The 22,200-nt window shown below is 50.4% G+C and overlaps 1 protein-coding gene and 1 non-coding gene across 2 annotated transcripts in view; both read left to right on the plus strand.

The window, feature by feature from the left end:
• Nucleotides 1-22,200, plus strand: part of LOC122550244 (uncharacterized) — a 265,713-nt gene that overhangs the window by 237,396 nt on the left and 6,117 nt on the right. Inside the window, exons 31-33 of the mRNA XM_087987130.1 lie at nucleotides 11,846-12,400; nucleotides 13,579-13,754; nucleotides 19,490-19,724. Of these exons, the coding sequence (XP_087843256.1) occupies nucleotides 11,846-12,400; nucleotides 13,579-13,754; nucleotides 19,490-19,724 (966 nt within the window). The remainder of the gene's footprint in view (nucleotides 1-11,845; nucleotides 12,401-13,578; nucleotides 13,755-19,489; nucleotides 19,725-22,200) is intronic.
• LOC122550396 (U6 spliceosomal RNA) lies at nucleotides 20,113-20,215 on the plus strand. Its single transcript, XR_006311843.2, has one exon. It is a non-coding gene; the product is annotated as a U6 spliceosomal RNA (small nuclear RNA).

Here is a 22,200-nt window from a genome sequence, read left to right on the forward strand (position 1 = left end):
CTGGCAGCTGTTTCCCGGTGCCCCTACTCTGGCTGCTGTTTCCCGGTGCCCCTACTCCGGCTGCTGTTTCCCGGTGTCCTCCACTCCGGCTGCTGTTTCCCGGTGCCCCTACTCCGGCTGCTGTTTCCCGGTGTCCCCCACTCCGGCTGCTGTTTCCCGGTGCCCCTACTCCGGCTGCTGATTCCCAGTGTCCCCCACTCCGGCTGCTGTTTCCAGGTGTGCCCCACTCTGGCTGCTTTTCCCGGTGCCCCTACTCCGGCTGCTGTTTCCCGGTGTCCCCCACTCTGGCAGATGTTTCCCGGTGCCCCTCCTCCGGCTGCTGTTTCCCGGTGTCCCACACTCCGGCTGCTGTTTCCCGGTGCCCCTACTCCGGCTGCTGTTTCCTGGTGTCCCCCACACCGGCTGCTGTTTCCCGGTGCCCCTACTCCTGCTGCTGATTCCCGGTGTCCCCCACTCCGGCTGCTGTTTCCTGGTGTGCCCCACTCTGGCTGCTGTTTCCCGGTGCCCCTACTCCAGCTGCTGTTTCCCGGTGTCCCCCACTCTGGCTGCTGTTTCCCGGTGTCCCCCACTCCGGCTGCTGTTTCCCGGTGCCCCTATTCTGGCTGCTGTTTCCTGGTGCCCCTACTCTGGCTGCTGTTTCCCGGTGCCCCTACTCCGGCTGCTGTTTCCCGATGTTCCTGCTCCGGCTGCTGTTTCCCGGTGTCCCCCACTCCGGCTGCTGTTTCCCGGTGTCCCACACCGGCTGCTGTTTCCCCGTGTGCCCCACTCTGGCTGCTGTTTCCCGGTGTCCCCACTCCGACTGCTGTTTCCCGGTGTGCCCCACTCTGGCTGCTGTTTCCCGGTGTTCCTGCTCCGGCTGCTGTTTCCCGATGTTCCTGCTCCGGCTGCTGTTTCCCGGCGTCCCCCACTCCGGCTGCTGTTTCCCGATGTTCCTGCTCCGGCTGCTGTTTCCCGGCGTCCCCCACTCCGGCTGCTGTTTCCCGTTGTCCCCTGCTCCAGCTGCTGTTTCCCGGTGTGCCGCACTCTGGCTGCTGTTTCCCGGTGTTCCTGCTCCGGCTGCTGTTTCCCGATGTTCCTGCTCCGGCTGCTGTTTCCCGGCGTCCCCCACTCCGGCTGCTGTTTCCCGTTGTCCCCTGCTCCAGCTGCTGTTTCCCGGTGTCCCCCACTCTGGCTGCTGTTTCCCGGTGCCCCTACTCCGGCTGCTGTTTCCCGGTGTCCCCCACTCTGGCAGCTGTTTCCCGGTGCCCCTACTGCGGCTGCTATTTCCCGGTGTCCCCTACTCCGGCTGCTGTTTCCCGGTGTCCCCCATTCCAGCTGCTGTTTCCCGGTGTGCCCCACTCCAGTTGCTGTTTCCTGGTGTCCCCCACTCTGGCTGCTGTTTCCCGGTGTGCCCCTACTCTGGCTGCTGTTTCCCGGTGTCCCCCACTTAGGCTGCTGTTTCCCGGTGCCCCTACTCCGGCTGCTGTTTCCCGGTGTCCCCCACTCCAGATGCTGTTTCCCGGTGCCCCTACTCCGGCTGCTGTTTCCCGGTGTCCCCTACTCCGGCTGCTGTTTCCCGGTGTGCCCCACTCTGGCTGCTGTTTCCCGGTGCCCCTACTCCGGCTGCTGTTTCCCGGTGTCCCTCACTCTGGCAGCTGTTTCCCGGTGCCCCTACTGCGGCTGCTATTTCCCGGTGTCCCCTACTCCGGCTGCTGTTTCCCGGTGTCCCCCATTCCAGCTGCTGTTTCCCGGTGTGCCCCACTCCAGTTGCTGTTTCCCGGTGTGCCCCTACTCTGGCTGCTGTTTCCCGGTGCCCCTACTCTGGCTGCTGTTTCCCGGTGTCCCCCACTTAGGCTGCTGTTTCCCGGTGCCCCTACTCTGGCTGCTGTTTCCCGGTGTCCCCCACTCTGGCAGCTGTTTCCCGCTGCCCCTACTCTGGCTGCTGTTTCCCGGTGTCCCCCACTCCGGCTGCTGTTTCCCGGTGCCCCTATTCTGGCTGCTGTTTCCCGGTGTCCCCCACTCCGGCTGCTTTTCCCGGTGTGCCCCTACTCTGGCTGCTGTTTCCCGGTGTGCCCCTACTCTGGCTGCTGTTTCCCGGTGTGCCCCACTCCAGCTGCTGTTTCCCGGTGCCCCTACTCCGGCTGCTGTTTCCCGATGTTCCTGCTCCGGCTGCTGTTTCCCGGTGTCCCCCACTCCGGCTGCTGTTTCCCGGTGTCCCACACCGGCTGCTGTTTCCCCGTGTGCCCCTACTCTGGCTGCTGTTTCCCGGTGTCCCCACTCCGACTGCTGTTTCCCGGTGTGCCCCACTCTGGCTGCTGTTTCCCGGTGTTCCTGCTCCGGCTGCTGTTTCCCGATGTTCCTGCTCCGGCTGCTGTTTCCCGGCGTCCCCCACTCCGGCTGCTGTTTCCCGTTGTCCCCTGCTCCAGCTGCTGTTTCCCGGTGTGCCCCACTCTGGCTGCTGTTTCCCAGTGTCCCCCGCTCCGGCTGCTGTTTCCCGGTGTCCCTACTCTGGTTGCTGTTTCCCGGTGTCCCCCACTCCGGCTGCTGTTTCCCGGTGGCCCTACTCCGGCTGCTGTTTCCCGGTGCCCCCCACTCTGGCAGCTGTTTCCCGGTGCCCCTACTCCGGCTGCTGTATCCCGGTGCCCCTACTCTGGCTGCTGTTTCCCGGTGCCCCTACTCCGGCTGCTGTTTCCCGGTGCCCCTACTCCGGCTGCTGTTTCCCGGTGCCCCGACTCCGGCTGCTGTTTCCCGGTGCCCCTTCTCCGGCTGCTGATTCCCGGTGTCCCCCACTCCGGCTGCTGTTTCCCGGTGTGCCCCACTCTGGCTGCTGTTTCCCGGTGCCCCTACTCCGGCTGCTGTTTCCCGGTGTCCCCCACTCTGGCAGCTGTTTCCCGGTGCCCCTACTGCGGCTGCTATTTCCCGGTGTCCCCTACTCCGGCTGCTGTTTCCCAGTGTCCCCCATTCCAGCTGCTGTTTCCCGGTGTGCCCCACTCCAGTTGCTGTTTCCCGGTGTGCCCCCACTCTGGCTGCTGTTTCCCGGTGTGCCCCTACTCTGGTTGCTGTTTCCCGGTGTCCCCCACTTAGGCTGCTGTTTCCCGGTGCCCCTACTCCGGCTGCTGTTTCCCGGTGTCCCCCACTCCAGCTGCTGTTTCCCAGTGTCCCCCACTCAGGCTGCTGTTTCCCGGTGCCCCTACTCCGGTTGCTGTTTCCCGGTGTCCCCTACTCCGGCTGCTGTTTCCCGGTGTCCCGCATTCCAGCTGCTGTTTCCCGGTGTGCCCCACTCCAGTTGCTGTTTCCCGGTGTGCCCCTACTCTGGCAGCTGTTTCCCGGTGCCCCTACTCTGGCTGCTGTTTCCCGGTGCCCCTACTCCGGCTGCTGTTTCCCGGTGCCCCTACTCCGGCTGCTGTTTCCCGGTGTCCCCGACTCCGGCTGCTGTTTCCCGGTGCCCCTTCTCCGGCTGCTGATTCCCGGTGTCCCCCACTCCGGCTGCTGTTTCCCGGTGTGCCCCACTCTGGCTGCTGTTTCCCGGTGCCCCTACTCCGGCTGCTGTTTCCCGGTGTCCCCCACTCTGGCAGCTGTTTCCCGGTGCCCCTACTGCGGCTGCTATTTCCCGGTGTCCCCTACTCCGGCTGCTGTTTCCCGGTGTCCCCCATTCCAGCTGCTGTTTCCCGGTGTGCCCCACTCCAGTTGCTGTTTCCGGGTGTGCCCCCACTCTGGCTGCTGTTTCCCGGTGTGCCCCTACTCCGGCTGCTGTTTCCCGGTGCCCCTACTCTGGCTGCTGTTTCCCGGTGCCCCTACTCTGGCTGCTGTTTCCCGGTGTCCCCCACTTAGGCTGCTGTTTCCCGGTGCCCCTACTCCGGCTGCTGTTTCCCGGTGTCCCCTACTCCAGCTGCTGTTTCCCGGTGTCCCCCACTCAGGCTGCTGTTTCCCGGTGCCCCTACTCCGGCTGCTGTTTCCCGGTGTCCCCTACTCCGGCTGCTGTTTCCCGGTGTCCCCCATTCCAGCTGCTGTTTCCCGGTGTGCCCCACTCCAGTTGCTGTTTCCCAGTGTGCCCCTACTCTGGCTGCTGTTTCCCGGTGCCCCTACTCTGGCTGCTGTTTCCCGGTGTCCCCCACTTAGGCTGCTGTTTCCCGGTGCCCCTACTCTGGCTGCTGTTTCCCGGTGTCCCCCACTTAGGCTGCTGTTTCCCGGTGCCCCTACTCTGGCTGCTGTTTCCCGGTGTGCCCCTACTCTGGCAGCTGTTTCCCGCTGCCCCTACTCTGGCTGCTGTTTCCCGGTGTCCCCCACTCCGGCTGCTGTTTCTCGGTGCCCCTATTCTGGCTGCTGTTTCCCGGTGTCCCCCACTCCGGCTGCTTTTCCCGGTGTGCCCCTACTCTGGCTGCTGTTTCCCGGTGTGCCCCACTCCAGCTGCTGTTTCCCGGTGCCCCTACTCCGGCTGCTGTTTCCCGATGTTCCTGCTCCGGCTGCTGTTTCCCGGTATCCCCCACTCCGGCTGCTGTTTCCTGGTGTCCCACACCGGCTGCTGTTTCCCCGTGTGCCCCTACTCTGGCTGCTGTTTCCCGGTGTCCCCACTCCGACTGCTGTTTCCCGGTGTGCCCCACTCTGGCTGCTGTTTCCCGGTGTTCCTGCTCCGGCTGCTGTTTCCCGATGTTCCTGCTCCGGCTGCTGTTTCCCGGCGTCCCCAACTCCGGCTGCTGTTTCCCGGTGCCCCTGCTCCAGCTGCTGTTTCCCGGTGTGCCCCACTCTGGCTGCTGTTTCCCAGTGTCCCCCGCTCTGGCTGCTGTTTCCCGGTGTCCCTACTCTGGTTGCTGTTTCCCGGTGTCCCCCACTCCGGCTGCTGTTTCCCGGTGTCCCCCACTTAGGCTGCTGTTTCCCGGTGCCCCCCACTCTGGCAGCTGTTTCCCGGTGCCCCTACTCCGGCTGCTGTTTCCCGGTGCCCCTACTCTGGCTGCTGTTTCCCGGTGCCCCTACTCCGGCTGCTGTTTCCCGGTGTGCCCCACTCCGGCTGCTGTTTCCCGGTGTCCCACACCGGCTGCTGTTTCTCCGTGTGCCCCACTCTGGCTGCTGTTTCCCGGTGTCCCCACTCCGACTGCTGTTTCCCGGTGTGCCCCACTCTGGCTGCTGTTTCCCGGTGTTCCTGCTCCGGCTGCTGTTTCCCGATGTTCCTGCTCCGGCTGCTGTTTCCCGGCGTCCCCCACTCCGGCTGCTGTTTCCCGTTGTCCCCTGCTCCAGCTGCTGTTTCCCGGTGTGCCCCACTCTGGCTGCTGTTTCCCAGTGTCCCCCGCTCCGGCTGCTGTTTCCCGGTGTCCCTACTCTGGTTGCTGTTTCCCGGTGTCCCCCACTCCAGCTGCTGTTTCCCGGTGGCCCTACTCCGGCTGCTGTTTCCCGGTGCCCCCCACTCTGGCAGCTGTTTCCCGGTGCCCCTACTCCGGCTGCTGTTTCCCGGTGCCCCCCACTCTGGCAGCTGTTTCCCGGTGCCCCTACTCCGGCTGCTGTTTCCCGGTGCCCCTACTCTGGCTGCTGTTTCCCGGTGCCCCTACTCCGGCTGCTGTTTCCCGGTGTCCCCCACTCCGGCTGCTGTTTCCCGGTGCCCCTACTCCGGCTGCTGTTTCCCGGTGTCCCCGACTCCGGCTGCTGTTTCCCGGTGCCCCTTCTCCGGCTGCTGATTCCCGGTGTCCCCCACTCCGGCTGCTGTTTCCCGGTGTGCCCCACTCTGGCTGCTGTTTCCCGGTGCCCCTACTCCGGCTGCTGTTTCCCGGTGTCCCCCACTCTGGCAGCTGTTTCCCGGTGCCCCTACTGCGGCTGCTATTTCCCGGTGTCCCCTACTCCGGCTGCTGTTTCCCGGTGTCCCCCATTCCAGCTGCTGTTTCCCGGTGTCCCCCACTTAGGCTCCTGTTTCCCGGTGCCCCTACTCTGACTGCTGTTTCCCGGTGTCCCCCACTCCGGCTGCTGTTTCCCGGTGCCCCTATTCTGGCTGCTGTTTCCCGGTGTCCCCCACTCCGGCTGCTTTTCCCGGTGTGCCCCTACTCTGGCTGCTGTTTCCCGGTGTGCCCCACTCCAGCTGCTGTTTCCCGGTGCCCCTACTCCGGCTGCTGTTTCCCGATGTTCCTGCTCCGGCTGCTGTTTCCCGGTGTCCCACACCGGCTGCTGTTTCCCCGTGTGCCCCACTCTGGCTGCTGTTTCCCGGTGTTCCTGCTCCGGCTGCTGTTTCCCGATGTTCCTGCTCCGGCTGCTGTTTCCCGGTGTGCCCCACTCTGGCTGCTGTTTCCCGGTGTTCCTGCTCCGGCTGCTGTTTCCCGATGTTCCTGCTCCGGCTGCTGTTTCCCGGCGTCCCCCACTCCGGCTGCTGTTTCCCGTTGTCCCCTGCTCCAGCTGCTGTTTCCCGGTGTGCCCCACTCTGGCTGCTGTTTCCCAGTGTCCCCCGCTCCGGCTGCTGTTTCCCGGTGTCCCTACTCTGGTTGCTGTTTCCCGGTGTCCCCCACTCCGGCTGCTGTTTCCCGGTGGCCCTACTCCGGCTGCTGTTTCCCGGTGCCCCCCATTCTGGCAGCTGTTTCCTGGTGCCCCTACTCCGGCTGCTGTTTCCCGGTGTCCCCCACTCCGGCTGCAGTTTCCCGGTGCCCCTACTCTGGCTGCTGTTTCCCGGTGCCCCTACTCCGGCTGCTGTTTCCCGGTGTCCCCGACTCCGGCTGCTGTTTCCCGGTGCCCCTACTCCGGCTGCTGTTTCCCGGTGTCCCCGACTCCGGCTGCTGTTTCCCGGTGCCCCTTCTCCGGCTGCTGATTCCCGGTGTCCCCCACTCCGGCTGCTGTTTCCCGGTGTGCCCCACTCTGGCTGCTGTTTCCCGGTGCCCCTACTCCGGCTGCTGTTTCCCGGTGTCCCCCACTCTGGCAGCTGTTTCCCGGTGCCCCTACTGCGGCTGCTATTTCCCGGTGTCCCCTACTCCGGCTGCTGTTTCCCGGTGTCCCCCATTCCAGCTGCTGTTTCCCGGTGTGCCCCACTCCAGTTGCTGTTTCCCGGTGTGCCCCCACTCTGGCTGCTGTTTCCCGGTGTGCCCCTACTCTGGCTGCTGTTTCCCGGTGTCCCCCACAGGCTGCTGTTTCCCGGTGCCCCTACTCCGGCTGCTGTTTCCCGGTGTCCCCCACTCCAGCTGCTGTTTCCCGGTGCCCCTACTCCGGCTGCTGTTTCCCGGTGTGCCCCACTCTGGCTGCTGTTTCCCGGTGCCCCTACTCCGGCTGCTGTTTCCCGGTGTGCCCCACTCTGGCTGCTGTTTCCCGGTGCCCCTACTCTGGCTGCTGTTTCCCGGTGTGCCCCACTCTGGCTGCTGTTTCCCGGTGCCCCTACTCCGGCTGCTGTTTCCCGGTGTCCCCCACTCCGGCTGCTGTTTCCCGGTGTCCCCCACTCCGGCTGCTGTTTCCAGGTGTCCCCCACTCTGGCTGCTGTTTCCCGGTGCCCCTACTCCGGCTGCTGTTTCCCGGTGTCCCCCACTCCGGCTGCTGTTTCCTGGTGTGCCCCACTCTGGCTGCTGTTTCCCGGTGCCCCTACTCCGGCTGCTGTTTCCCGGTGTCCCCCACTCCGGCTGCTGTTTCCCGGTGTCCCCCACTCCGGATGCTGTTTCCTGGTGTCCCCCACTCCGGCTGCTGTTTCCCGGTGTCCCCCACACTGGCAGCTGTTTCCCGGTGCCCCTACTCCGGCTGCTGTTTCCCGGTGTCCCCTACTCCGGCTGCTGTTTCCCGATGTCCCCCACTCCGGCTGCTGTTTCCCGATGTCCCCCACTCCAGCTGCTGTTTCCCGGTGTGCCCCTACTCCGGCTGCTGTTTCCCAATGTTCCTGCTCCGGCTGCTGTTTCCCGGTGTCCCCCACTCCGGCTGCTGTTTCCCGGTGTGCCCCACTCCGTCTGCTGTTTCCCGGTGTCCCCCACTCCGGCTGCTGTTTCCCGGTGTGCCCCACTCCGTCTGCTGTTTCCCGGTGTCCCCCACTCCGGCTGCTGTTTCCCGGTGTGCCCCACTCTGGCTGCTGTTTCCCGGTGTTCCTGCTCCGGCTGCTGTTTCCCGATGTTCCTGCTCCGGCTGCTGTTTCCCGGCGTCCCCTACTCCGGCTGCTGTTTCCAGGTGTTCCCACTCCGGCTGCTGTTTGCTGGTGTCCCTGTTCCGGGCACTGGCTTTCCCACTGTCTGCTTTACAGGCTGGAGTTCGGAGGCTGTGACTGGGTGTCTGAGACGAGGAGAAGGGAGGAGAGAGTGAAAAAAAAAAGAAGAAAAATAGGGGGGAAATGGAGGACCTCTGGCTGAGGTGCCCTACTCCGCCACTTCATACAGGAACGTCAGGGCTCAGGAGTCTCTTTAATAATGTTATTATATATCTGACCATCTCCACAACTTAGCTGCTTATGCACCTCCTGTGGAGGTCACTGTGGCTGGAATCCTCGTGGCCTTGAATCAATTCCCAAGACAAGGTTAAAGGAGACAGCAATGATAACATCATCAGTAAACTCAGCAAGAACTGCGCCCCCAGAGAGACACATGGCAGGTGAAGATCCACTGGAGGCAGAGGAGAATGATGAGAATCCATATTTACAGAACGTTCTGTCATTTTCATCAATTATCTGAGACAGTGCGAGCCCTAACTGAGGATGTCGTGGGCTATCACCTCTGAACTATGTCATGTGCTGGAGCAGGATATGTGCTGAGAAGGACTGACTGCCAATCCCATCTTGGTGGCTATCAAGGTCACAACTGCATTGAATTCTTATGCCAGTGGCCTGATTCAAGGAGCACCTGGCAATGCATCTCTCAGCCCTCAACCCATAAATGCCTCAAGGATGTTACTAATACCATTTTTGCCAAACACACCATTTCTCACCCTTCTCCCATGATGATGACAGTCAAGTAGCGAAGGTATTGGAATTCTTCAGCATCACTGCTTTCCCTCAGGGGTGCAGGGTTCTATTGAGAGTGCCCTATCACCAACCTGCTCCATTAATACAGGAAAAGCTTCCATTCTGTCAATGTTCAAACATTGATGCCAAATCTTTTGAGAGGGTGGTCTGTGCCAGATATCCTGGGAGCTGCCATTACGTACCAGAGAACTTAAAGGTTCCTGCCTCATTCGTAAGTCCTCTGGCAAGTCAGGGATAGCTGCTTGGAGACAAAGGGTACCCCCTCCAAACGTGACTCATGCCAATTTTTCAAAAACCTTCAGAATGAGCAGAAGGAACATAAAATGCTGCCAAAATTTCCACATTAGAACAGGCTACAAGCTTCATTATGATGAGGTTTCAATCCCTGTCCTAGTTCGTGTAGGGGTCTTGTAGTTATTCCCAGAAAGGATATCTTGCATCAGTGTGGCATGTTGGGACCTTTGAGGAGGATATCCTGAATGGGGGATTGACTGCAATGTTTTGAGGAAGAAGATGAGGTTGACGATCAAAACATTGACCGGAGAGCTGCCCAAGAGCATAGAAGAGCAATGCGTTCTCAAGCCTGAGAAATCAGAGAGAACTAACTGGTACTTGCTTCCAGGAAGAATGCACAGAGTATGGACTTTGTTTAACATTCTATTGACAATAATGGTAAGAGGCTTCGGCTTAGCACAAAGAACATGTAATCTTTTTGCTTTTGCACTCCATGGCCTGTTCTACTGCTGAATAAATGTCTTTTTATCCATCTGATTATAGGCTTGATACCTTCAGCTGATAACTCACACCTAAATACTAGTTTTACACCCACACACTCCCTTTCTCTTGCTCACACATTCATTCATGTACACACACTCACTAATTATCACACACACTCACTTTCTCACACTCACTCTTTCACAAACATGCTCACTCACTCTCATATGCTCTCATACATTCACTTACACACTCACACAGACCAAGTATGCACTTACTCTGTCAATGAAGGAATACTCAATTGATGGCAGCCAGGAAAATCTGAAATCACTAGGTAATTAATTTCTTGCCATTAAGTATAGAATTTCTAACATATAGCTTCAGGAGCTCCCATATGGGGAAAATATGCAGCACATGCTGTATCAATTGTGCAATATAAGTCTAAGATCGAGACCTGAGATGCAGTTAAAAGGGTTGTAGCTGCTTAGTTACAATGTTTCAGTTATCTCCATATGTGTTGGAACACATTAGGTGTGATCTCGCTATGTCTGCGGAAAGTGGGTTTAGCGTGATGGACATTTTGTGTGCAGAAGTATGTTTCAGTTTTTAAAAATATATTTGTTAATTCATGTCTGTTGTCTTGTTAAATATTTAATTTAAATGCTGTAGTGTCTATGAAATTAATGCTTACCTTCAAAGGCACAGACACTGGAAATAGCACCATCTGCATCACCCTCTTCCAGGCCCTTGTCATTTCATAATTCTCTTTAGCTAGAAATCCATGATACTCTCATTTAATGTATTATATTTTCTATGGTTTCGGTTTCTGCTAAAGTGCTTAACTCTCCTATTTCTAACATGAATGATAAACTGGGTTAAGCAGCTTAAACAGTTATTAAAATAATAACTTTTCTTTCTGTTTGCGCTCTGGCTCCCATTCCTATAATGTATATCTGGAATCCCCAAAGAGTTCGCCATTGCCCCCTTCTTATTTGTCATCCGTATACATTTCTGGATGATATTATCTGAATGTACAACATCGATGACACACAGCTCTTAAGTTATTACCACCTGAAATTGCCCAACAAGGTCTCTGATTTGTCACAAAAATAGAAATTGCTTGTGAAATTCAGCAGGTCTGGCAGCATGTGTAGGAAGAAAACAGAGTTAACATTTCAAGTCCAGTGACTTTTCATCAGAATCCAATGTGATTTGCTACATTGCTTGTTCAGTATCTAGTACTATAGAAGGAGAAAATTCCTCTGATTAACTTTCAGGAAGACTGAAGCCATTGACAATAGTCCTAATTCCAGATGCCGCTCCCCTAGCAGTAATTCAACCTCTCCTCCTGTTACTGACAGAGGCTAAACCAAATTGCTCTGGTTTCCTATTTGACTCTGAACTGAGCATCCAATTCCATATCCTTTCCTTCACTAATACTGTCTATGTCCACATCCATAACACTCTCCACCTGTGCTCTACCTGAATGCATCTGCTGCTGATACTTTCATCCTTTCATTGGTTTACCCAGGTCTCATTTGCCCATTTATCCTCCAGAAACTAAAACTTACTCAAATATCTGTTGCCCATATCCCAATGTTCACCTAGTCCAATTCACCAATCGTTCCATTCCACATTGGTTCCAGGTTTAGCCACACCTTGATTTTAAATTCTTGACATTACTTTCAAATTCTTCTAAGTTCATGCCATATCCTATCATTGTTTCAGTGTCTTACAGATCCTGAATTTTCATCACTGTTTCCAGCCCTGAGCAACTAATGCTCTAAGCTTTAGAATTCTCTTTCTCCTTCCTCACTTTCTACCCTCCAAAGTCTAAGACATTTCATAAATCTTAGCCCTTGGAGAAGCTTTTGGTCATGTGTCCTAATTTCTTTTCTTGTGGCTCAGTGTGATATTCTATTCAACTACTGTCCTGTCAAATGCAAGTGGTGCATCACTCTGGGTTGTTTTGCTATGTTATGATTTAAAGTTGTTATTGCTACTAAAGAATGTCATACTAAGCACTGAGAGTTCATGAACTGAGTACTAATGCCAATAGTGAAAGGATTAATTTGTGGTCTCATGTACACAATAGGGAATCTGCCAGCAGGACAAACCCATCTCCAGCCTTTACAAACTGCAAGCAAGAAGTTCACATTGAAATCACGGAATCACTCTGTCAAATATAACGTCTAGGCTTTTTTAGCTTCTTGCGTTTTTCTTTGTCTGAAAATCTAATACTTAACTCTCTTATTTCAGGATGTGGGAAGAAATGCAAAGAAAAGCCTCTGGAACTGGTATTTGTGATTGACAGTTCTGAAAGTGTTGGGCCAGAAAACTTTGATATTGTTAAAGAGTTTGTCAATGCCCTGATAGATCGAGTCAGTGAAAGCAGTGAAGCCACCCGGATTGGTGTAATACTTTACAGTCTTGAAGCACGAATAATTACTCACTTACAGCAAGGTGCGACTTTGGAAACTGTCAAGAGAACAATTCAAAACATGCCATACTTAGGAGAAGGCACCTACACGGGTTCAGCCATGAACATGGCAAACCAGGTTTTCAAGTCAGCTCGAAAGGATGTACACAATGTGGCAATAGTGATAACTGATGGGCAGACAGACAAAAGAGATCCAAAGAATCTAAGTGTGGCGGTGATGGAAGCTCACGCAATGGGCATAGAGGTGTTTGTAATTGGAATTGTTAGTACCAGTGATCCTTTATACTCTGCCTTTAAGAGCGAAATGAACCTAATTGCATCTGACCCTGATGAGGAACATGTTTATCTAATTAATGACTTTATGACTCTTCCAAGTAAGTACATAGATAAAGGAGTTCTAAAAATAAATGAATTTTATCATTTCCAATATTTTAATAACGAAAATTATGTACTTGCAATTATAATAATAGGAGTCTGTTTTCATCCTTTGTGCCCATCAAGTGTGGTTTGTCCAGGGAGGTAATATCTTTGCAACAACCTATTCATCCAATTTTCAAAGATCTTGTGTCATTTAAAGGTACAGTCTGATGGACCAATGACAGGCAAAACAAAGACCCCAGTGAACACCACAAATTATCATTTGGTGATGTTGCTCTAATACTAGCCTTTGCCAGTAAGACTGGGCACAAAAGAGCAGCAGGTCCAGAGACAGCTGGAGAGATCAGTATTTTTAAATATCACTAAGCTTTGGAATGCTTTTCTGAACCTTGGACTGCCTCCCTATCTCCTACCCCTTCTCTACATCACTAATGTCATTTCTTGAAATTATTTCCAATTTCCATAAATCCGAGCCTCCTGTTGCACTCACTCAACTCCTGCTGGTCGGATGTTTACAACTGATGTTAGGTTTGGGTAGGAGTCAAGCCTCCTGTTATTAAAACATGCCAGGCCTCACTTGATAACTGGGATGAAGCCTGGAACTTATTCACATGCTACAATCCCTGCCCTAGGTCTGCAGTCTCAATGCAACCAATTATTTCTGCATGATTATAGTTACATGAACACTAGCCTTCAAAATTGCAATTAGCTTTAAAATAAATCAGCAAAGCTGCTAAATCTGCATACCTGAAAGTAATGGGTATGTACATTTGATGAATGAAGCTGTATTGTCATGATTATTTCCCAGCAAGTGTTCTTGTTTATTGGCAGAAAGCCATGTGCTTCCAATGGTGAAGGAGGGAAAGCTAGTGGGAGAATTATCTCAGGCTGCACTCTCAAATTTTCTTGCAGCTGGTTTCAAGGGATTTTGATAAAAGTCCAGAAACTGATCTCCTACCCAGACAGTTTTCAGCTAAAGAGGGTGAATAGCCGATCAAGAGAGAAATGAAAAACAAAGCAGTGAAAACTCCTTAAAAAATCAAATATTTAAGTTTCCAGATTGGATAATGTCTCTGAATGCTCTTTTCCTTACTTAGAATGATCACATTTTGGACAATTCCTGTTACTGATTGGAAAGGTTTTTTTAATACAATGTGTGCTTGTCCCATTTCAGTACTTGAAAGTAAACTGTTCCGTAAAATCTGTGAGCTTGAGAACAACGCACTGTTCAGTTCAATTCCTAGCTCCGTACTACCCCCTGGTGTGTCACCAGCTTTTGAAGTAAATCATCAGACACCAGGCCGTGACAGCATACACATCGAAGATGAACATGAAGTTAAAACAATAGAAGTAAGTAAAAAGGAATGACAAATACATTTGACATTTGATGACCCTTACATCTACATGGAGGTGAGATGGGTGAGGGGTGGGGGGAGTGGGGGTAATCATGTCATGTCATGTAATCATGACATTTTCACCATCCTCACTTCCCCAAGTTTGTCTTGTTGGAGATTATCATTCTTTGCATTTATATGGTACATACTTGCCAGTACCAGGCAGTATTATGTACTCAGATCACTGGAGTGGAACTTGTAGCTGCAACCTTATGACTCAGAGACAGGAGTAGTGGCACTGAGTCAAAGCTGACACAAGGATGCCAGAGAGGTCATAGATGAAAGTGTGACTTGAGAACTGGGAGTGGAGGCATTGCAGAAATCAACTCTTAGCTCCAGAGCCTGGGCATTGAGATCTGTTATCCATGTTCTAAAAGGAATGCTGGGATATTGTTAGCTCATTTGGAGGCACTTAGACCATCTTGAAGGGTAATCCAATGCCATCTTTAATTCTATTGAGAAAAAGGGATACAACATATTACATCTGCATCTGGAGCGAGTGACTGCAGCACACACATCTCGTGGAAAAGTATACGTCCAGTACAGTCAGAGCAGCCTTGGGAAACAGCTTTGAGAGATTCGAATAGTTCAGATACCACCTTAGCATAGCACCAGGATAGGTTTCGGAAAAATATTGAGAGGAAGTGGTAAGAAGAAGCATGTGCTTTATGTATACAATAAAGTTTATTTGTGCTAAAATTTCCATTATCCCAAGAGAGGGGTGTACAATAAATACTTACCCAAACAGTGACCCTAACATGCTTTGAATGACCCCTGCTTTCTGCTAGTCCCAGGGAATGATTTTCAACCATCACAAACCATACAAGCTAAAATACATTAGCCAAGGATTTTAAAGTTTGAAAAAGCACTGACATTCATCTCTCTCACACACAAACATATACATAGCCATGCACAAACAAACATACACACACATACAAAATTAAATTTTCAAATACTCCTCACAAAATGACCTGTCTTTTCTGTGTGTTTTATGGGTGCAAGAACAACAAGAGTGTTCCTTCCAACTCCATAAAGATTACTGACTTCCAGCCCCTCACTAGCTCCACCCATTTGCTTCCCTCATAACCACTATTGCAGTCTTCTTTGGACTTAGAATCAAAGAAACTCTACAGTGTGGAAAGAGGCCCTTCAGTCCATCAAGTCTGCACCAACCCTCTGAAAAGCATTCCACCCAGACCCAGTCTCCCACTCTTTCCCCATGACCCTGCATTTATATTTACAACAGGGCCACTCCACCTAACCTGCACATTGTTGGACAGTGAGAGGAAACCAAAGCCTCCAAGAAGGGAGCAGAACCTACTCTCACGTCCTTCTGTAAACGGACTACTTCCCATGCTGGGAAATGTTTTAAATAGGATCACAGCATGACAGCACCCTACCCTTCGATGGAACACAACCTGAACTCTGCCCTGACCGAGTCTGGCAGACTTCCCGGGCTGGGAAGCCTCCACAAAACCTAAGCAGACATGGGGACAACATGCAAACTCCACACAGACAGTCACCCAAGGCTAGAATCAAACCAGGGTCCCAGATGCCATGAGGCAAAAGTTCTAATCAGTGAGCCACCGGGCCACCCCTTTATGGTGTTGTGTCTCCATTTTAATGATTTACTACCTCCCACATCAGAAAACCACCTGATTGAACTTCTTGGAGACTTGGCAATTGACCCACTCAGTGCAGTGGAGACCCAAACTTGAGTGTGGCTTTCTTTCTTTTATACCTGGGAACGCTACCACACACAACTGAATGGCTTTTTCCATCACCAAATCTCCTGTGGCCATGTCCAATTGCTCAATGTACACAGAGAGTTCATTAAAGGGAAATGCAGAAATACCAAAGGTGAGGGAGAGAAAACTGGAACATGGTTTGCATGTCACATGACTTCAGGTGACCCTGGAGATCAGTCACTTATTGCCCACTTGATATGAATGGACACGAGAAATCATCCAAGGTTCCTTGTACATTTCATCACTTTTTAAGACAGCATTATTTTTATTTTATCATGGGATGTAGATGTTACTGGGAGAAACATCTGGGAGATGAAACTGGGTTGCACCGTCCCCTGCAACCGCAAGAAATGCAAAACTTACGCCCACACCTCCCCCCCTTACTCCCCCCCAAGGCCCCAAGGGATCCTTCCATATCCGCCACAAATTCACCTGCACCTCCACACACATCATTTACTGCATCCGCTGCACCCGATGTGGCCTCCTCTATATTGGGGAGACAGGCCGCCTACTTGTGGAACGTTTTAGGGAACACCTCTGGGACACCCGGCCCAACCAACCCAATCACCCCGTGGCTCAACACTTCAACTCCCCCTCCCACTCCACCAAGGACATGTAGGTCCTTGGAGTCCTCCATCGCCAGACCATAGCAACACGATGGCTGGAGGAAGAGCGCCTCATCTTCCGCCTAGGAACCCGCCAACCACAAGGGATGAACTCAGATTTCTCCAGTTTCCTCATTTCCCCTCCCCCCACCTTGTCTCAGTCCCAACCCTCAAACTCAGCACCACCTTCCTAACCTGCAATCTTCTTCCTGACCTCTCCATCCCCACCTCCACTCCAGCCTATCACCCTCATCTTAACCTCCTTCCACCTATCGCATTTCCAACGCCCCTCCCCAAAATCCCTCCTCCCTAACTTTTATCTTGGCCTGCTGGGCACACTTTCCTCATTCCTGAAGAAGGGCTCATGCCCGAAATGTCGATTCTCCTGCTCCTTGGATGCTGCCTGACCTGCTGCGCTTTTCCAGCAACACGTTTTCAGATGTAGATGTTACTGACCAACCTCAGAGGTTCATACATGGCAAGTGGAAGCCAATTTGTTGGCACACTAATTGGTATGTCTGGGACCTTGTAGATTTATTTCTAGTCAACAAAATATGGTTTATTACATGTTAGCAGCTAGTTTTAGGTTACATTGATATGATAGACTTTGTTACAGAGACCACCCTATGAGGAGGACGAGATGTTTGGTCTCACTCCTTTGAGATCCTAAGCTATTCTGCCCACAAAAATCCATTTGCCAGGTTTGTCCATAGAACCATAGAAATGATACAGCACAGATGGGGGCCATTCAGCCCATTTTGTCCATGCTGATCCAAAGACACCCAGATGCCCTTTCTAATCTCAGCATACAACCCATAGCCCTGCAGCTCACAGCATTTACAGTGTAGATCCAGGTACATTTTAAAAGAGTTTGGGATCTCTGTCTCTACCACCAACTCAGGCAGTGAATTCCAGACACCCACCACCCTCAGCATAAAAACATCTTGCCCCACGCCGCATCTAATCCTTCTGCCACTTAGCTTGAATCTGTGCTCTTGTTTTTTGAACTCTCTGCCACGGAAGCCAGTTCCTTCTGTCTAGTCTATCTCTACTCCTCACAATTTTGTATACGTCCATCATGTCACTCCTCAACCTTCTCCGTCCCAAGCAAAACAACTCTGACCTCTGTATTCTCTTCTCGTAGCTACAATTCTTCAGCCCTGGCATACTTGAGTAAACCTTCTCTTCACCATCTTCAGAGCAATTACATCCGTCCTGTAATGTGGTGACCAGAACTGCACACAATACTCCAGTTGTGGCCTCACCAATGTTTTATACACTTTCACCATTATATCCCTACTTTTGTATTCTACATCTCTGCCAATGAAGGAGAGCATTCCATGCGCATTCTTTACAACCTTGTCTACCTACATTGCCAAATTTATGGATATTTGCACTTGCACTCCAAAATCTCTCACTTCATCTCCTTATATTCCCATTTTTTGTTTATTCCCTTTTACTGTTTGACCTCTGTAAATGCATTACCTCACACTTATCAAAGTTGAACTCCATCTGCCACTTTGTGCCCACTCCACTAACCCATCTATATAATTTTGGAGTTACAGCTATCCTGTACACTATCCACTACATGGCCAATGTTTGTGTTGTCTGCAAATTTCCCAGGTGTGCGTGGTGCTTATGGCACTCCACAGTATTAACCCTTTCATTTTGATATACGACACAAAGAAAAGGATTACTGCCTGAAACAGCTGAAAGGTATTTTTAACACCACCTTAGTCCCAGAGACTTATAAAGAGCTCCTGTGGCACAGTGATAGTGACCCTACCACTGAATGATGCAGCTTCAAGCTCCATTTACTCCAGAGGTGTGTAATGGCATCTCTAAGCAGGTAAATTGGGAAAATATCAAGCTCAAGAGGCTTATGTTACCACAAAATAGCAATGACATACCATCCCCTGACATATCACCTTGGCATAGAGCAATGTGGACAAAAATGAGAAGAATACAATAAAAAAAGAAGCATGTGAATCTAAGAAACAAAACTACCTTGTGATAAGAAGTTGAGTGTTCTAAGATATACCTGTTTCTTGTTAAGTTTGTGTTTTTAAAATACCTCTTCTCACAAAGCATTTGTCATAATTCATACTGCAGAAAATTCATGGACATTCAAGGCCTGTTAGTACCACCATATTTTGGGTTTATCAAGTTTACACAAGTAACCACTACATTTTTGCATACCTTAACTTACATTAACTTCAATTTGATGTAAATAATTGAATTTCTGGCACAGCAGCTCTTCCACACATGACCCTATAACTTTCATGCACATTGCTATTCAAAAATGGACACATCATCTGCTGGCAGGATGTTTCCTGGAATTCAGAAAACTGTGCCCTCTCACCCCCATCCCCACCACACTCATAACTACAACCCAGCAGAAACCACCACAAAGGGGCAGTTCGATAACAACTGCAACTTACCATCTTTAACACACCTAATTACCCGTTAAGTTCTGTTATAAACTCATATGCATGATCATGAAGGACAGCTATTGAAAGGTAGATCCCAATTACATCTTCAAGACCCAATTGCAAAGTTAGTCAAGCCTGAGTAGGGTAGCAGTAGTGACTCCTCCATCACGTTAAACTGCTCAGAACCAAGTCTTAGCCAGAGGGTACAGCCACGGAAAGTTTACTTGATTTTTTAAAACGTGCTTGAGAATGAAAGGGCAGGAGTTCTCTTCTGGGCCTTACAAATTGTGGAAACTTAGGAATCCCTTGTCCATAGCTTCCTCCGTGTTACCCCTCACATCCCCAAAATTGCAATTACTGTCCTGTCATTTCCTCTACTGGAAGACCTTTCCTAAAGATTGATTGTTATCATCTTCTAATGCTCACGTTCCCATCACAATTCTAGCTGGATACTGATTCTGCCAGACTTGGAGTCTGACAAGATGTATGGAAATGTGACCTGACTGTAAAAATTGGCCAGGAGGCAATTTATTAATTCTTTTGCAGTGTGTCAACATCTATTGGGTTAGTGAGTGCCATTGCCAAACTGTACCAACCCCTTGTTAAAAGTGGCTCAAATTTCAACTTTTTATGGCACAACATCATAAACTTTATTGAAAGAAATGTTGGATTATATAAACTATGAATGCTGATATACAATATTTTTAAAACACTGTTCTTTCCAGTTTCACACTGTTCCCAGCAATTGAGTGAAAGCTGAATTTTTCACATTCCCTTTCAGATTCAATGTCAGAATTGTGTGTACTCAGTCCAGATAATTAATAGCCAGGACCACATATTGGAAGAGTATCTGCAATTATTTAAATTGAATAACATATTCTGTGAATTCATTTTTTATCCCTGTAGCGTGGTCCTCCGGGAGGAAATGGAAATAAAATAGAATCACATGCTGAGGATGTATTTTCAAGGCCGCACGAAACACTTCCCCTGCCAGGTTTACCGAGTCCTGATGTAGGATCTGGACCTGATGATCAAGGAATAAGGAGAGAGCCAAGTTCTTTTGAAGATGACACTGGAGTGGCAAACGTCTTTCTCCCAGAACCCACTCCAGCACAAATACTGACAGAGGAAGTTCATGGAGGTATGCAAAATTTAGCTGTCATGAAGTATTTTTTTCATAGAATCTCTACAGTGTGGAAACAAGCCATTTGTCACAACAATTCCACACTGACCCTCCAAAGAGTATCTCATCCAGACCAATTCCCCTACCCCTATTACTCTACATTTCCCCTGACTAATGCACCTAGCTTATACATTCCTGAACAAATTATTTATGACTGAACACTCTGCAGGTCATACCTTCCATGTGTTTGGAAGCTCAAATGTAATAAGGGGTCTGTTTTGTGAGGCAGTGGCAGCCTCTCTATCTCTGGACTGGGAGGCCCAGGTTCAACTACCACCTGCTCCAGAGGTATGTAATATCATCTCTGAACAGGTTAGTTAGAAAAATAGGTTAGTTTTATTTAACTGCTTGCTTTGACAACGTATATGAAAATTGGACCAATACAGAGAAGATTACCATGCTCCCTATGCAACAAAAGCTCAGAACGTCATGAAGCATTCATTTTTTTTAAAGACATCTGTGGCACACTAGTAGTATCCCTATCCTGGACCAGGAGGCCTGGGTTCAAATTCCATCTGCTTCAGGAATGTGCAACAATATCTCTGAACAGGTTGATTAGAAAAATATGGAAAATGCATTTCCAAAACAGTGTTTTTCTTCTAAGTGATTTACTTCCAGTCTTCTTTCCTCAGGTTCCTGCACTTTCTTGGCCAACGAGCCAGTCTTAGGGGATGTAAGTAAGACTGTAAGTAAGTGGATGTTAGCCAGTAAAATGTTCAGTCATCTAGGGCACCCGAGCTCAGGCCAATCTCGTCTTCATTCAATGTCTGTATTCCTAGCAGGACCATCAACTTACCATAGCAATTTACAAAATGCCAAATTCTGGAAAAGAAATAAAGGATTTCTGGATCCCTATTGGTGCTTTGAGATCCCAGTGTAAAATGCTGTTTGATTGTCTTTCCTAGTTCAGGCATACTCAGGCCAATTGTAGCCAAAATCAGTTAGTTGAACACGGAAATATGGTCTGAATGTTTTAATAGCAGATTTAATAATATATTTGTATTGAACATATCTAACTCACTGCATCCTACCTGGAAATTGCACATGACCTCTGAAAAAGTAATAAAAAGTACTTTGGTTCATTAATGCTGCCAATTTTGAGAATTAACTCAAACCGTTCCTTATCAGCAGGTGGCAGTAAGGAGAGAAGATTAGTTGTTGACAGGCTGTTGTTCCACTACCTTTAACAGAATGTTCAAAATGAATTACAGTTCAAGAAATCACAGAAAAGTTTAGGAATTATTTGAGACCTATAAATTTTATGTGCAGTCAACTGTTAAATAATACATTTTCATTAGGCATTAGTGGTTAATATAAAATCATGAGGGGCATGGTTAGGGTAAATAGAATAGGTATTTTCCCCGGGGTAGGCAAGTCCAGAACTAGAGGGCATAGGTTGAAGGTAAGAGGGGAAAGATTTAAAAGGGACCTAAGGAGCAACTTTTTCATGCAGAGGGTGGTACGTGTATGGAATTAGCTGCCAGAGGAAGTGGTGGAAGTTGGTTCAGTTAGTACATTTAAAAGGCATATGGATGGGTTGACATGAATAGGAAGGATTTAGAGGGATATGGGCCAAGTGCTGGCAAATGGGACTAGATTAGGTTAGGATATCTGGTTGGCATGGACGATTTGGACCGAAGGGTCTGTTTTGGTGCTGTACATCTCTATGACTCTACGATTCTATGACAGATGAATGAGCTTCAGGCACAGATCAGTCATCATTTCATTCAACAGTGAGACAGGTTTTAAGGCAGCTGATTGGCTTGCATTTAATCTTAGAGATGTACAGCTCGGAAACGGACCCTTTGGTCCAACTCGTCCATGTGATATCCCAACCTAATCCAGTAAATCTTTTCAGAACCCTTTCAAGTTTCACAACATCCTTCCAATAGGAAGGTGACCAGAATTGCAAGCAATATTCCAAAAGTGGCCTACCCAATGTCCTGTATAGCCGCAACATGACCTCCCAACTCCGGTACTCAATACTCTCACCAATAAAGGAAAGCATTCCAAATGCCTTCTTCACTATCCTATCTACCTGCGACTCCACTTTCAAGGAGCTATGAACCTGCACTCCAAGGTCTCTGTTCAGCAACACACCCTAGGACCTTACCATTAAGTGTACAAGTCCTGCTAAGATTTGTTTTCTCAAAATGCAGCACCTCACATTTATCTAAATTAAACTCCATCTGCCACTCCTCAGCCCATTGGCTCATCTGACCAAGATCCCATTGTAATCTGAAGTAACCTTCTTCGCTGACCACTACACCTCCAATTTTGGTGTCATCTGCAAACTTACTAACTGCACCTCTTATGCTCACATCCAAATCATTTATATAAATGACAAAAAGTAGTTGTTCCATCACCGATCCTTGTGGCACTCCACTGGTCACAGGCCTCCAGTCTGAAAAACAATCCTCCACCACCACCCTCT

This window comes from Chiloscyllium plagiosum, unplaced genomic scaffold (genome assembly GCF_037043375.1).
Source record: "Chiloscyllium plagiosum isolate Xiang-an unplaced genomic scaffold, Cpla_swu_hap1 HiC_scaffold_5, whole genome shotgun sequence".
In the NCBI taxonomy this organism is placed as follows: domain Eukaryota; kingdom Metazoa; phylum Chordata; class Chondrichthyes; order Orectolobiformes; family Hemiscylliidae; genus Chiloscyllium; species Chiloscyllium plagiosum.